The sequence below is a fragment of the Lichenostomus cassidix genome, chromosome Z (genome assembly GCF_008360975.1).
Source record: "Lichenostomus cassidix isolate B80296 chromosome Z, HeHo_3.0, whole genome shotgun sequence".
NCBI lineage: Eukaryota > Metazoa > Chordata > Aves > Passeriformes > Meliphagidae > Lichenostomus > Lichenostomus cassidix.
In genome coordinates, this window is record NC_139511.1 from 74,192,501 (window position 1) to 74,207,197 (window position 14,697).

Below are 14,697 nucleotides of genomic sequence, written 5' to 3' on the forward strand. Positions count from 1 at the left end.
CTCGACCTCTTGAGCAGTGGAGGAACGTGGTGGAGGCTTCATCAGCTCGGGGATCCACGTGTTCCTGGGAGAAAGCAATGTTATGGCATGGTCTGCAGCTGGCTTCTGGTTACAGTTACAGCTCGGTGTTGTAAGATGAGCTAAAATCTATTTTCTTGATCTGGATGTGTCCGTGGGTGAGTTTGGGGTCTCCCATGGCTCTGTTGCAGTGCCTGTGCCGAGGCTCAAACACACTTTGCATTGCTTTGTGAAGGGAGGCATGGAAGGGGAGGCAGAAGAGGACAGCAAAAAGACAATCTCATGATGCTGAGATGATTTATTCTGAATACGAGTTGGGCTGTGGGGAGAAGCAGAGCTTGGGGAAAAGGAATGAGGCGGCAGGGAGCGAGCACAGGGTCCCTGTCGCTGCTGCCTGCCCTTTCTGTGCTCCTTCCCTCAGCAGCTAGCTATGGCCCAGCTCAGGAGGAAGCTCCTGGCTCCTCAAATGTGTGCTTTGTTTGTTTAAAATCAGGTAACTCCCAGAGAAAACCCCTGCAAACAAGGCAGGCTACACGAACACAGAAAGCCTCTGATTTAAGGAGCATCATGTTGTCAAGGACCACGGGATCAGGGTGGGAGTCATCTGTTCGTGTCTGCTGCAGAATTATTGTTATTTCTAAGCAATTCTCTGTTGCCTCAATAGCAGCCAGTGCAGTGGAAGGAGCTGTCAAGGGCTGCAGCTTCATGTTGGTGTTCAGCTCTGCCAGATGCCATTGCATGAGCATCCTCCAGTTCCTCATGGGGTGGGAGGCTGGAGCATCAGTGCAAAAAAACCCATCAGAGTGTGCAGAGAAGCCTGGATACTGCTGGAGAGCCGAGCTGAAAATAGCAGGCGGTGTCAGTTATTGGTGATTGCTGGCGCTGGGCAGGGCTGTGTGCCAGAGCTGGGTGCCAGGCCCTGCACGGGCAGAGCTACCACGGGAGGGCACAGCTGGGCTCGGGTCAGCCCTGCCTTTGATGTCCAGCGCTTCTCAGATGACTCAGAGAAATCAATTCCTTTCCATATTTCTGTTTCAAGCTCCTCTTAGCTGCAAGGCTCGTGCAGATTTATGAGCTCCGTGGCCGTGCTCTGGCAGGAAGCAGCAGCAGGAGGCAGAGGAGTGGAGCATCGCCGTGTCTGGGGCGGCTGAGCCAGCAGAGCAGGGCAGGGATGCTCACACCCGGGCTCTGAGCTGCCAGGCTGCTCGTGCACAGCTGCCCAAAGGCTGATGAAATCCCAAGCCCTGGGGAATTGATTGCCCAAAGACCCAGGAGATCCGAACCTCTGAAGGCAGTGCAGAGCCACGCCTCAATCACAATGGTTTCCTGCAAGCCTGTGAAGTGAGGAAGGCTCTTCTTAAGCACTTGGATTTTTTTTTTTTCTGTTAGCATGTTTTGTATCTGGAATGTGCTTGCACTGGTGGCTGGGTTCTGCTAACACAAAAGATTGCAGGTTGTGTTGCTGTTATTTGTCTCAAAGGTCACATCTCTTCTGACCTGATGTTTCTCAAACCCCAAACCACCCTGCTGAGTGTTAAAGTGGCAAATAAGAACCGTGCTGGATTGTGAGCAGAATTTTAAACACTGCCTAGAAGTACACACACCACCTAAATAATACCCCTTGCCTGGCAAGATGGCTTGTTTATGTGACTTTCAGCGGGAAAATGTGGAATTGGGATGAGGTGGGAAGGGGAGATGCCGAATTGGGATGAGGTGGGGAAGGGGAGATGCCGAATTGGGATGAGGTGGGGAAGGGAGAGTCCCCAGTTCTGGGGGATGCTGAATTGGGATGAGGTGGGGAAGGGAGAGTCCCCAGCTCTGGGGGATGCTGAATTGGGATGAGGTGAGGAAGGGAGAGTCCCCAGCTCTGGGGGATGCTGAATTGGGATGAGGTCAGAAGGGGAGATGCCGAATTGGGATGAGGTGGGGAAGGGAGAGTCCCCAGCTCTGGGGGATGCTGAATTGGGATGAGGTGAGGAAGGGAGAGTCCCCAGCTCTGGGGGATGCTGAATAGGGATGAGGTGGGGAAGGGAGAGTCCCCAGCTCTGGGGGATGCTGAATTGGGATGAGGTCAGAAGGGGAGAGTCCCCAGCTCTGGGGAATGCTAAATTGGGATGAGGTGAGGAAGGGAGAGTCCCCAGCTCTGGGGGATGCTGAATTGGGATGAGGTGGGGAAGGGAGAGTCCCCAGCTCCAGGAGATGCCCTGAGCCATAGTGAGGAGCTGAGCTGCCCCAGCCCTGAAGCTGAGCAGCTTTGGCTGCATTTCTCCCACTGTTTGGCTGCTGCTTGCTGCTCAAGCACCTTTCTCCGTGTGGTCAGAGCAGCATGGGGACACCTCTTTGTCTGAAACTGCTCCATAGCGAGCAAAATTAATTTCCAGCTGCCAAGGTCACATCCAGATCTCGGTCTGCACCTTCACAGGCTGCTCAGACCAGACAAATTCTAGCCCTGTCTCAGATGCATGAGCTCCTAAGCACTTGCAGACATCTCTTTAGGGCACAGAGTGTCAGGTGTGGCAGGCAAGGACCCTCGGGAGATGATCCTGAGCATTCACCTCTCTCTCTCATCCTGTCTCTTCCCCGAGGCTCTCACCACCCAGCTGTGCAGGCTCCTTTCTTTTCCATCTCTCTCCTCTTAATCCCTGGAAGTTTATTCCTCTAGAACATCTCCACATTACTGCCTTTTTCCCTTGGCTGCTGCCGTGTGTGGTTTGAAGCCTTCGCCCTGCAGCTTGGTGCCCAGCCAGTGAGCAAAGGAGGGTTGGAGATGAAGAGAAGAGCTGCCCCCATGGCCCAGTCCCTGCCTGCAATCTGCAGAGGGACACGGGGCTGGCCAGCTGTCCATTGAGCCGTCCAGTCCTGCTCTTTGGCCCTAACAAACATCTTTGGCTCCAAATGAGAGTCCAGATTAATCTACGCCAAATTTGGGAGGGAGGCGCGTGTTATGGTGAGGTGCTGTCCTGCCCTGAGCTCCTTCAGCTTGTGGTGGGCAGGAGGCATGGGACAGCAGGACACAGCGAAGTTGAGCATTAAAAATTGGCACAAATACCCATGGATGTCTAGACTTTAAAATAACAAATGTTTTGGAGGGCAGACTCATTGCTGGCTGTGCATCCCGTGTGGCATGTCCAGCCCTGCGGCATCGTCAGAGTATTGGGTGGTCCTGGCTGGGAAGGACAGGAGACTTCTGCTGCTGGGGACACAGAGAGCTGCTGAATGTCTGCACCTGTGTGATTTCTGCTGCTGGGGACACAGAGAGCTGCTGAATGTCTGCACCTGTGTGATTTCTGCTGCTGGGGACACAGAGAGCTGCTGAATGTCTGTGCCTGCATGACCAGACCACAAACTAGAGCATTCCTCATCCTCCCTGAATTGTACAAGAAAGCCAAATTGTCTCTTCTGGGGGTTGCACCTGGTGCTCCAGAGCACCTGGGGACATCTGTGTGGGGTCACCAGAGGACCCGCTCTCCCTTCGCCTGCTGGCAATGTTCATTATGGAATTAATTGGCAGAAATCCCTCACCACGGAGGTGTATCAGCCCTTTTGGGGGGAGTGCTTGTGGTAAATACTTTACAGACCTTCTTCAAAGCTTTGAGGTCCTCCCTTAGCTTTGTACTTGCTGTACAAAGTTTGAAAACATAATTGCTTCCAGTTCATGCAGTAAAATAACAAGAGTTCCCAAGTGGGTCGTGGTGAGGAGGTCTTCAGAGGAGCTGGGGATGTGGGGTGTTGCTCCTTTGCCCTCTGGAGAGGACCACCCTGCACGTCCAGCCCTTGGCCATGGCCCATGCAGCCGGTGCTGACCCTCCCTGCTGTGACCCCGGCTTGTTTGTTCTCCTGCTCCATCCTCTGACGAGGCACGCAATGGTCTGTGCTCCTGAAATAAATGCACTCTGTCATCCCAGACCAGAACATGTCACGTTGCCGGAGCCACGCGCAACAGCCTCCCTATTGTTCTCCTTGGAGCAACGTTCCTGCAAACCCGGCGTCTTCCACAGCCCCTCCTGCAGCTGTCCTACCTGCAGTTGGAAAAACAAGGTTAAAAACCCTGCTGTGGAGAGGCAGAAGCTTGCTGCTGCTCCGGGATTATTCCAAAAGCTTGGGCTTGTTGCTATTTTGAGCCCCCCATCTGCACCAGGAGCTGATCCGGCTCCCACGGGTGCAGCAGCAGAAATCCCCATCATGGTAGAGGATGGAGGCACAGATTCAGGGCTGTGCTTGGATCCTGATGGATTTCCAGTTTGTGAGCACCTGGCCTGCACCTCCACAGCTTTCTGACTGCAGAAAGATGGATTCTGGAGTGAGGCACTCCTGGGAGAAGCCTTGGGCTGAGGCGTGGGAGCTGCTTGGTTTGTGGGGGCTGGGATCCTGAATCCCTGTGTCCCCTGATCCCTGCAGCCCCAGGAGGAGCTTCAGGCTTGGATGAAGGTTGTTCCCCATGAGCTGCCATGCTGGCCCCCCAATCCCTGCAGCCCCAGCAGGAGCTCCAGGCTTGGATGAGGGTTGTTCCCATGTGCTGCCATGCTGTCCCCTGATCCCTGCAGCCCCAGGAGGAGCTCCAGGCTTGGATGAAGGTTGTTCCCCATGAGCTGCCATGCTGTCCCCTGATCCCTGCAGCCCCAGGAGGAGCTCCAGGCTTGGATGAAGGTTATTCCCCATGTGCTGCCATGCTGTCCCCTGATCCCTGCAGCTCCAGGAGGAGCTCCAGGCTTGGATGAGGGTTGTTCCCATGTGCTGCCATGCTGTCCCCTGATCCCTGCAGCCCCAGGAGGAGCTCCAGGCTTGGATGAAGGTTGTCCCCCATGTGCTGCCATGCTGTGCCAGATTCCCATGGGATGCAGGTTCAGCTCACTGTCACCAGGGCGATGCCAGGATGCAGCACCACCTGCCCTCAATTGTTTCTCCTTCTGCTATTTCCAGCAAAACACAAAATATGTGTTGTGTGAAGATTAGAAAAAACATCCATTTTTCTCCTCTTTCCAGTTCCCTTGCTGTGCTGTTTGATATGACTTGATTCTTATCCTACCTGTAGTGAATTCATCACCTTTGTAGGTTGCCTGAGCTGTTGCCACACTGGAGGAGAAGAGGAGAAGCAGGAAAATGATACTTGAAAACTGCAAGGAAAAAATAGAATGGAAGTGCTTAGACTTGAACTTTTCAATTTAATTTTTCAATTAACTCTATTATGCTGTTTTTCAAAGAGATCCTAGTGGTTCTTCACCGCGGAAAGGGCCGTGCTGAATCCACAGAATATTGTCATGAAGATGTATGCTCCATCTTAATTAGAACTAATTAATATGCTCCGGCTCTCGGTGTCTCTGTCTGGTTGGATCCACATAAATGGTGGAATTCTCGTGCTGAAGCCCTGCCTTGCTTGGGAGGTGGCTGGCAGTGCTGGGGCAGTCAGATATGGGGTGATGGGTGACAGGAGAGGGGAGCACGGCGAGAGCTGCTGCTCATTAATTACCACCAGGAGCCTCACGTGGCAGCAGGGAGGGTGAAGATGTGTCTGAAGTATTCAGTGAGTTTTTGCAGGGAATTTTCTCCGATGCATTAGACATGCCTGGGGAGGAAAATGTTTGGCTTGTTGTGACTTTCAGATATTTGCAGTATATTGCTCATGCATTTTGCATGGTGCACACACCCCCGAGAACTCAAATCCGTCTTGCTGTCAGAGAGGAGAAACATAGGAACAGTGTTAAATCTGTGAGGAGGGTGGCATTCTTTTCCTGGGATATGGAAGAAATCACTCCAGCTAAGAATTGCCCTGGATTACTATCCTCAGAGTTTATTTTCGTAGGATTCTCCAATAAATACCGGCGTCTCCATTGTTGGGAATAATTGCAGTAGCTGACAAGTGGTGGTTTGATCGGGTAATGCCTGGGGGCTTTTGTGCTGGTTCTGATTGAGCAGCATTAGCAAAAATATAACAGCATTAAATGAAACTCCTCAGCTAATCAGTCTCCATTACAACGTATCATGAGAAGGCCAAAATTAAAATGTTCTTTTAAAAGCAAGCCCTTTATCATTAAAAGCTTGATGACTCGCACATTTGGGAATTGGCACAGAAACCTGCGCCGGGGGAAGAGGAGTGTGCTCAGCCTCGTGGTGTTTGTGGTGGTGCACTGCTCTCGTGTTTAGGTGCAGAGATGTATCCCACAGCATCCTAGGAAATGCTGTGCAGCACAACTTCAGTCACATTGCAGCTGAAAACAGTCCGTGCAGCTGAATCAGTAGGGATGGAGTTTTTAACTTAGCTTTTATGTGAACTGTATTCACACTGTCTTTACATTTTGACATTCTCCAAATGCTTCGTGGCATTTAAATGCAATTCAACTTTATAATTTAATTTTATTTTGCTGCTTCTGCTGCATTTCAATCCAACTCCTACTGCTGATGTGTTATATTTAATACAGAAAATGCCACTTACAAATATTCCGATGCCATCCCGATGGAATAACCATCTGTGTCCAAGGCCAGTGTGGCAGTGAGGGGCGCTGGTGTCCGTGTTGTTTGGAGCCTTGGAGATGTGTCCTGGCTCCAGCCAGGGCCACTGAGCACCTGGCCCTGGTGACAAATGTCCCATGTGGGCCGTGACCTTGTCCCTGGATGCTGCTGGGAGCTCCTTGGGAAGCACTGGAGCATCCCAAAGCCACCCTGGATGTGAGTGCGGTGGCACCGACGGTGAGGAGCTGTTCACACCGTCCTGCTGCCCACACCGTGCTGCTGCCCACACCGTGCTGCTGCCCACACCGTCCTGCTGCCCACACCGTGCTGCTGCCCACACCGTCCTGCTGCCCACACAGTGCTGCTGCCCACACCGTGCTGCTGCCCACACCGTGCTGCTGCCCACACCATGCTGCTGCCCACACCGTGCTGCTGCCCATGCTGTCCTGCTGCCCACACCATGCTGCTGCCCACACCATGCTGCTGCCCACACCGTGCTGCTGCCCACACCGTCCTGCTGCCCACACCGTCCTGCTGCCCACACCGTGCTGCTGCCCACACCGTGCTGCTGCCCACACCGTCCTGCTGCCCACACCGTCCTGCTGCCCACACCGTCCTGCTGCCCACACCGTGCTGCTGCCCACACCGTCCTGCTGCCCACACCGTCCTGCTGCCCACACCGTCCTGCTGCCCACACCGTCCTGCTGCCCACACCGTGCTGCTGCCCACACCGTCCTGCTGCCCACACAGTGCTGCTGCCCACACCGTGCTGCTGCCCACACTGTCCTGCTGCCCACACCATCCTGCTGCCCACACCGTGCTGCTGCCCATGCTGTCCTGCTGCCCACACCATCCTGCAGCCCACACTGTCCTGCTGCCCACACCATCCTGCTGCCCACACCGTCCTGCTGCCCACACCGTCCTGCTGCCCACACCGTGCTGCTGCCCACACCGTGCTGCTGCCCACACCGTGCTGCTGCCCACACCGTCCTGCTGCCCACACCGTGCTGCTGCCCACACTGTCCTGCTGCCCACACCGTCCTGCTGCCCACACCGTGCTGCTGCCCACACTGTCCTGCTGCCCACACCGTCCTGCTGCCCACACCATGCTGCTGCCCATGCTGTCCTGCTGCCCACACCGTCCCGCTGCCCACACCATCCTGCAGCCCACACCGTCCTGCTGCCCACACCGTGCTGCTGCCCACACTGTCCTGCTGCCCACACCATCCTGCTGCTCACAATGTCTTGCTGCCCACACCATCCTGCTAACACTAACCCTAATCCTGCTGCCCACACCGTCTTGCTAACACTAACCCTAATCCTGCTGCCCACACCATCCTGCTGCCCACACCATCCTGCTGCCCACACCATGCTGCTGCCCACACCATGCTGCTGCCCACACCGTGCTGCTGCCCACACTGTCCTGCTGCCCACACTGTCTTGCTGCCCACACCATCCTGCTGCCCACGCAGTCCTGCTGCCCAGACCGTCCTGCTGCCCACACCGTGCTGCTGCCCACACTGTCCTGCTGCCCAGACCGTCCTGCTGCCCACACCGTCCTGCTGCCCACACCGTCCTGCTGCCCACACCGTCCTGCTGCCCACGCAGTCCTGCTGCCCACGCAGTCCTGCTGCTGGCGGCGATGCAGCCCTAGCTGCAGGGGACACACAGGAAGGTGATTTATGAGGCACAGCTCAGGCTCAGCGCAGAAAACGCAGGGTTTCCCATCTCTGCACCAGCTAGGTATTCCCCAGAAGGGTTTTCCCACTTATCCCATGGCATCTTGTTTGCAGGAGTCTTGGCTGAGAACCCTGGGCAGTGATGTTCCCCATAAAGACATCCGCTGATCCAAGAGGCTTTCCCTCCACACTGTGCTGGTGATCCTCCCTCACCCTTTTGTTTTTCTGGACAATGTCTCAGATGTGGGGGGATTGGGATTTGTAGGTTACATCCAAGTCCTCAGAAGGTGACCTGGCATGACTCAGGCAGGTGTGATCTGCAAATCTGTGCTGCTGAAGCCATCTGTGCCTTGCAGAAGGTGCTGCAGTGCCATGGTGACACACAGCGAGTGAGTGCTGTGCCTGGTGGAGCACTGCAGCACCTCTGTCCCCACGGCCGTGTGTCACATCCCTGATCCCCCAGGGCACACAGCCCCGGATGCCACGGCCACAGCACGGGCCTGGGGGACAGGATTTCCTTGGGGCCTGGCAGTGGGACTGTGGCGAGGAGTGACCAGGAGGGTGCAGGAGCTCTCCTTGCTGACCCCTCTCTGGCTGACCCCTCTCTCTATGTGACCAGGAGGGTGCAGGAGCTCTCCTGGCTGACCTCTCTGTCTGTGTGACCAGGGAGGGTGCAGGAGCTCTCCTTGCTGACCCCTCTCTGTCTGTGTGACCAGGGAGGGTGCAGGAGCTGTCCTTGCTGACCCCTGTCTCTGTGTGACCAGGGAGGGTACTGGAGCTCTCACAGCTGACCCCTCTCTCTCTGCTCTCTCAGGGGTACCTTTCTGAAGGCTTGGTGACCAAGTGGTATCGCTCTCCCCGGCTCCTGCTGTCACCCAACAACTACACCAAAGCCATCGACATGTGGGCAGCTGGCTGCATCCTGGCCGAGATGCTGACTGGAAGGATGCTCTTTGCTGGTAGGTTTTTGTCTTCTGCTGATTCATTTTTCCCTCCCTCCTTCCTTGCTGCCCAGTTATAAGGATTTCTAGCATGGCAGAGGGAATTCCCCTCTCTCTGCAGCATTGCCGCAGGGATCCTGTGGTTGGTTGTGAGACATGAGGGTTTTTTCCAGAACAAACTTTGCTTGTGCAGCCTCTGCTGTTAGACCTTGGCTGGTGCAAACTCCCATCAGGGATGGAGCACAGTTGTGGTCTCGGTTTTCACTCAGCCTGCTCATGATTCCCTGGGAAGGACACATGGTGGCCTGAGTGAGGTGACACACATGGGTGTCCCAGGCTGTGCCCCATGGCGGCCTGGGTGTGGTGGCATGCATGGGTGTCCCAGGCTGTGCCCCGTGGTGGCCTGGGTGTGGTGGCACCTGTGGGTGTCCCAGGTTGTGCCCCCAGACCACACCTTGCCGGGCAGGGACAATCTGCTGCCAAAAGGAAAACCTCAAACAGAGAATAATTCTGAAGAAACAACAAAATCTGTTTCTATTTCTGTGTTTCCAACAGAAAATAAGAGCTTTTTACTGGGATGAAGGATGCTGAAAAAAAATCCTAGGGTGGAGTATAGGGACAGGAGATAAAGGTGCCCTGTGCCAGGAGATTCGAGCTCTGTGCTGTGGATTTGAATTGTGATTGGTGTCTTCTAGCTTTTTCTGTCGTTTGAGGGAAGACATTTGAATGCCACCACCCATTTTTAGGATTTTGCTGCAATCACGAATTGCAGGTGTAAAGGTGAAGTGCAAGAGAAAGAAGACAACAGAAGCCCAGCAAGGAGCACATGGTTATCAGGTTATGCATGTGCACAAGGTTGTCAGTGCAGCATCTGAAGCTCAGCCCTGGTGTTCCTGAGAAGCAAAAATTCATTTAGCAGAGTCCCAAAAACGCAGTGTGAGGAGCAGAGCTGTGCTCCCCGGCCGGGACACGGAGCTGTTCACCCAGGGATGAGCAGCTGCTCGCTGCCTGTTGGAGGAGCTGCTCCATCCCTGCCCAGGCTGCAGCCCTGCTCCTCCTCAGCTCTGTCCATGGCCTGTCGGTGCTCTGAGTGACAAGGTTTAACGCGTGTTGTGAGCAGCTGTTTGCAGAGCTGTGTAAATAAATGATCACACCCATTAATAATGGAGGAGGACGTTTTCTTCACAGAAATTTCAGTGCACCACAGCTCCACAGAGTTGGTTGCAGCTGCTCTGTTGCTCCCTCCCCGCTCCTGCTTGCAGCTTCCATGTTTCCTTTGTGAGAGCTTAGAAATAAGCAGTCAGTATCATTCTGAAGAGATCATTAAAATTGCCTCCCTTTCCTTCTTTCTTCTTGTCCTCAATTTCCCCGGAATTTTCAAGTCCAGGGATTTCAGCTTTAAAGATTATACATTTAACCTGTCTGCCCCAGATGTTTCCTTGGGATGTGTTTTAGGAGCAGGGCCATCTCCAGGTGCCACTTGTCCTTCAGCATTCAGGGCACTGTCTGGTGTTGCAGGGAGGTGCTGCAGTCTCTGTTCTCCTGGACTTATCTTCATGTCAAACAACAAAACAGGAGCTGCTTGTCCAGGTCCTCCACTGACCATCCCAGCACAGCACCCGAATATTCCTGGCTTTTCAAACTCTGCTTGTCCCCTCTGTCAGCCCCAGCCTGGGGTGTTTTTGCTCTTTGTGGATCCTGGGGTGTAAGTGACCTTGGCTGACGCCACTGACACCACCAAGGGGGTCCTTTTAGCTCATTTCATGGCAAGGCAGAGGCAGAAGTAGCCCCAGGATGGATTCACCTGGCCCCTCCTTGCTGTGTGCCTTGGAGGAGATCAGCTGTGCCTTAGGAATGCTGATGCCTCCAGGTAAGGCTCACTAGGAGCATCTGGAGGTCACCTGTGCCTGTGTTCCATGTGGCTGGAGCTGAGATCCATCCTGCCCTGCTGCTGGGGTGAGCTGGACAGGAACCAGCCTCGGGCTGGTCTGAGAGCCTGCAGCAGGTGGAGGTCAGGAGCTGGGGTTTGGCACATCGCAGGCTGGGCTCAGCCAGACACACTGTGAGCATCCCTTCTGCTCTGCTTTCCAGCCCACTGAAAGCACTTAGTGACTCCCCAGGTGCTGGCAGGATGCTTAGTTAATGGGTGGGGATCAAAACCAGCCTCCAAATACCAGCTTCTTTTTGGTTGCTTTGAAAATATCTCACTGTGACAGGAAGGTTTGGCCCCCTGCCCCATTTTCCTGGCCTCCTTTGAGGCTGGTAAGGACAGCAGAGCTGGTGTGGGAGCTGGCAGCAGGCAGGATGTCCGAGGTGTGCTTTACCTGTGCTTCCAGAGAGGAGCAGAGCAAAGCATAACCCCTCCGAGCAGCTCAAACTCACCAACACTTGCACTGCAGCACGGATTCCTCTTTGCTGCTGCTCTCCTCTTTGCTTTTTTTGGGGAGAGGGAGTTTTCCCCCAGCCAGCTGCACCCCCAGCCCTGCAGGGTGAGGTCCAGAGAGCCCTGGGTGAGCAGCAGCCGCCCCGTGGGAAATCACAGCAGTGTGGTTCACAGCGAGCTGCAAACCTGCAGCAAGTGCCTCGCGCTGGATAAATGGTTCCCTGAGTGTGCGTCAGCAGCGCAATTTAAACTGAGTGCTTAGCATAAATCAATGTAATTAACTCGGCAGTCTATCTGGGGTGCTTAAGCAACGCAGGTAAATTAAGGTGATTAGTTATTAGGAGTGGATGTCACTCGCTGCTTCCATTCTCCCACATGAATTGTTGGGCACCCAGCAAGAAGGAGCCCCAGCCCCACCCAAGCCCCTTCCCTGGGCGCTGCAGTGGCAGGAGCAGCTTTGGGTCTGGCAGAGCCCCGGGAGGCCACACCAGACCTGGCTGTGCTAGAGCTTGCAAGAGTGAAGCACATCTGCAACAGCTGGAGTCTGGTCGGCAGACCTTGGGAGAGCTCCCCACCTCCAGCAGCATGGAAAACAGGGAAGAGTGTCCCTAGCTGAGCAGCCACAGCTCCCTCCAGTGTCTTTTCCATCGAAAGCATCACCAGTGGAAGCAGGAGTGAATAGGAAAGAAGAGTGGAAAGGAGAAAAGATGTGTCCTCGCAGATCCCCATGGGGTTCACCAGTGTGACCCAGAGCTAGGAGGTGGCACAGGGCTTTTCCCATGGATCAGGGCTTGGTGCTTCTGTGGGACTTGGCTGCCAGCCTGGAGAAGGTTCTCTTTTCCAAGACACGGTGCAGAGCTCCCTGTTCTCTCCTTGGGTAACGACAGCATGCTGCGTTTATTCTGTCTGCAGCTCATGTTTTCCTTTTCAGGAGTTAATACCTTCAGAAAACGGTCCCTGGGAATTACATGAATAGAGGATAATAGGAGAGAATGGGGTTTCTTGAGAGCCATAATTCAAGGCTTCCAGCGTTGCATCAGCAGCTTCTTTGTGTGACTGAACACGGTGACTTTGGCTGCCAGGTATCTTCAGTGAGCACTGGCTGGGGCTGCTCCAGGAGAAAAGCCACGAAGCCTTGGTGACTTTTGTCACCCTGTAATTTTGATCACAGTTTGGGAACTAGCCTGACAAACAAGGTGTTCATTTCCTGATAGTTATCTTCAGTTTCCCCTGGAGTCACACTGTGAATCTCTAAATGACCTAAAATTAGTTTTTCTGTAGGAAAGTGAATTAATTTGCCCAGGATTAGTATTGGAAGGGCATCCCTCCCTTTGCCTTTTTGGCTTTTCCTATTGCTTTATCTTCTCCCAAGGCATTGATCTGGGTGGATGGTGACCAGCTGGGCTAACATCGGCGCTGCTTTGGGGTTGTCAAAGTTCACTGCCCTCTCCTGGCTCTGAGCTCTGCCATTTGGGGTCGAAGTGGCCATGACTGATTGAACCAAACTCTGTTGCAGTGGCAAGGCCAGAATGGAAGGAGAGGGTTTTCCACCATGAATGGCCCTACCCCTGTCCAGGGGTTTGTGTTTGTGGTCAGCTCCATCGGTGTGAGTCTGGAGAGGTCCTGCAGATGCACAGGGAGCTCTGGGCTGTGGAGGGGAACCCCTGCACAGTGCCAGGGCCTGCAGAGGAGCAGGGCTGCCTCAGGGCAAGCAGCCTCCAGCATCTCCTGAGAGCTGCCTCTCCACCCTCCCTCTGACACATCAGCAGTGCTGTGCTGGAAATTAGTTGACTCTTCTTGTCATGCATTAGATGGGACCTGCTTGCCATAGAAGCAACCTGAAACCCATGACTGGGACAGCAGGGGCTTGGTAGCCCAAAAATCCCTGTTGTTTTGCCATCCCCAGACAGCTCCCTGCCTCAATGGTCCTGCCTCTCGTGACAGAGTATTTCCAACCGTCCCTCCTGGCAGATGGAAAATCAATAGCGCGACTCCGCGTTGCTGCCAGGCTGCCTCTCACACGTGGGGGAGGCTGGAAATCAGCCACAGAGCCCTCAGTCACATCCACAGGAGTGCTGAAGAATGGGATTGGTGCTCATTAACGAGGTGTTCGGCTCTGCTCCGCCAGCACTGCTGCTCCTCTGCTCCCGCTGACGGGCAGCCAGTCCTGAGCAGGGCTGAGGGGATGTGTGCGTCAATACATCCCGAAAGAAAAGCATTAAACACGTCATTAAAAAGCATTAAACACAGCAGCTGTGGGCAGCACCACCACCAGAGCCAGGATTTGGTGCCCAGCAGCCCCTGGGAGCCTTTCCCATGGAGAAAATGCCTTTCCCACGGGGAGAGCGCAGAGGTTGGACATGTGCATTCCTTCAAAGATGGAGATTGGAGCTGATAACACCACAGCTCCCACCCATCCTGATTTACCTTCTGTCTCATCTCACTGTCCATCTCAAACACCTTTCCTGCTGGGAGAACACAGAGGTTGGACATGTGTGTTCCTTCAAAGATGGAGCCTGGAGCTGATAACACCACAGCTCCCACCCATCCTGATTTATCTTCTGTGTCTCATCTCACTGTCCATCTCAAACGCCTTTCCCATGGGGAGGGTGCAGAGGTTGGACATGTGTGTTCCTTCAAAGATGGAGCCTGGAGCTGATAACACCACAGCTCCCACCCATCCCGATTTACCTTCTGTGTCTCATCTCACTGTCTGTCTCAAACATCTTTCTCATGGGGAGGGTGCAGAGGTTGGACATGTGTGCTCCTTGAAAGATGGAGCCTGGGCACCCCTGGGCTGATAACACCACACCTCCCCCTGCCCCGATTTAACCTCTGTGTCTCATCTCACTGCCTGTCCTCTTCCCGCTTAGGGGGCCATGAGCTGGAGCAGATGCAGCTGATTCTGGAGACAATCCCCGTTATCCACCAGGAGGACAAGGAGGAGCTGTTGAAGGTGATGCCCATGTTCATCAACAGCACGTGGGAGGTGCGGAAGCCGCTGCGCAAGCTGCTGCCCGAGGTGGACAGTGAAGGTACCGTGGTGGCCTCTGGCTGGGCAGTGTCCTCCTGGGGTCTCTCCCAGCAGAACTGTTTCCCTGGGGTGTCACAGGAGCTCCAAGGCCAAGGGCATGAGCGCTGGAGAAGGGGGTTCAGGTCTGCAGGGTTTGTAGTGGGTGGTCCCACCTGTGGCTCATGTGTCCCCGCTGCTGTCCCCTCTCAGATACCC

General features: G+C 54.5%; 1 protein-coding gene across 3 annotated transcripts in view; it reads left to right on the plus strand.

Moving 5' to 3' along the window:
- Positions 1 to 14,697, plus strand: part of MAPK4 (mitogen-activated protein kinase 4) — a 49,494-nt gene that overhangs the window by 25,314 nt on the left and 9,483 nt on the right. For all 3 annotated transcript variants that reach the window (XM_085042062.1, XM_085042063.1, XM_085042064.1), the window contains exons 3-4: positions 8,959 to 9,103; positions 14,342 to 14,503. In XM_085042062.1, the coding sequence (XP_084898188.1) occupies positions 8,959 to 9,103; positions 14,342 to 14,503 (307 nt within the window). The remainder of the gene's footprint in view (positions 1 to 8,958; positions 9,104 to 14,341; positions 14,504 to 14,697) is intronic.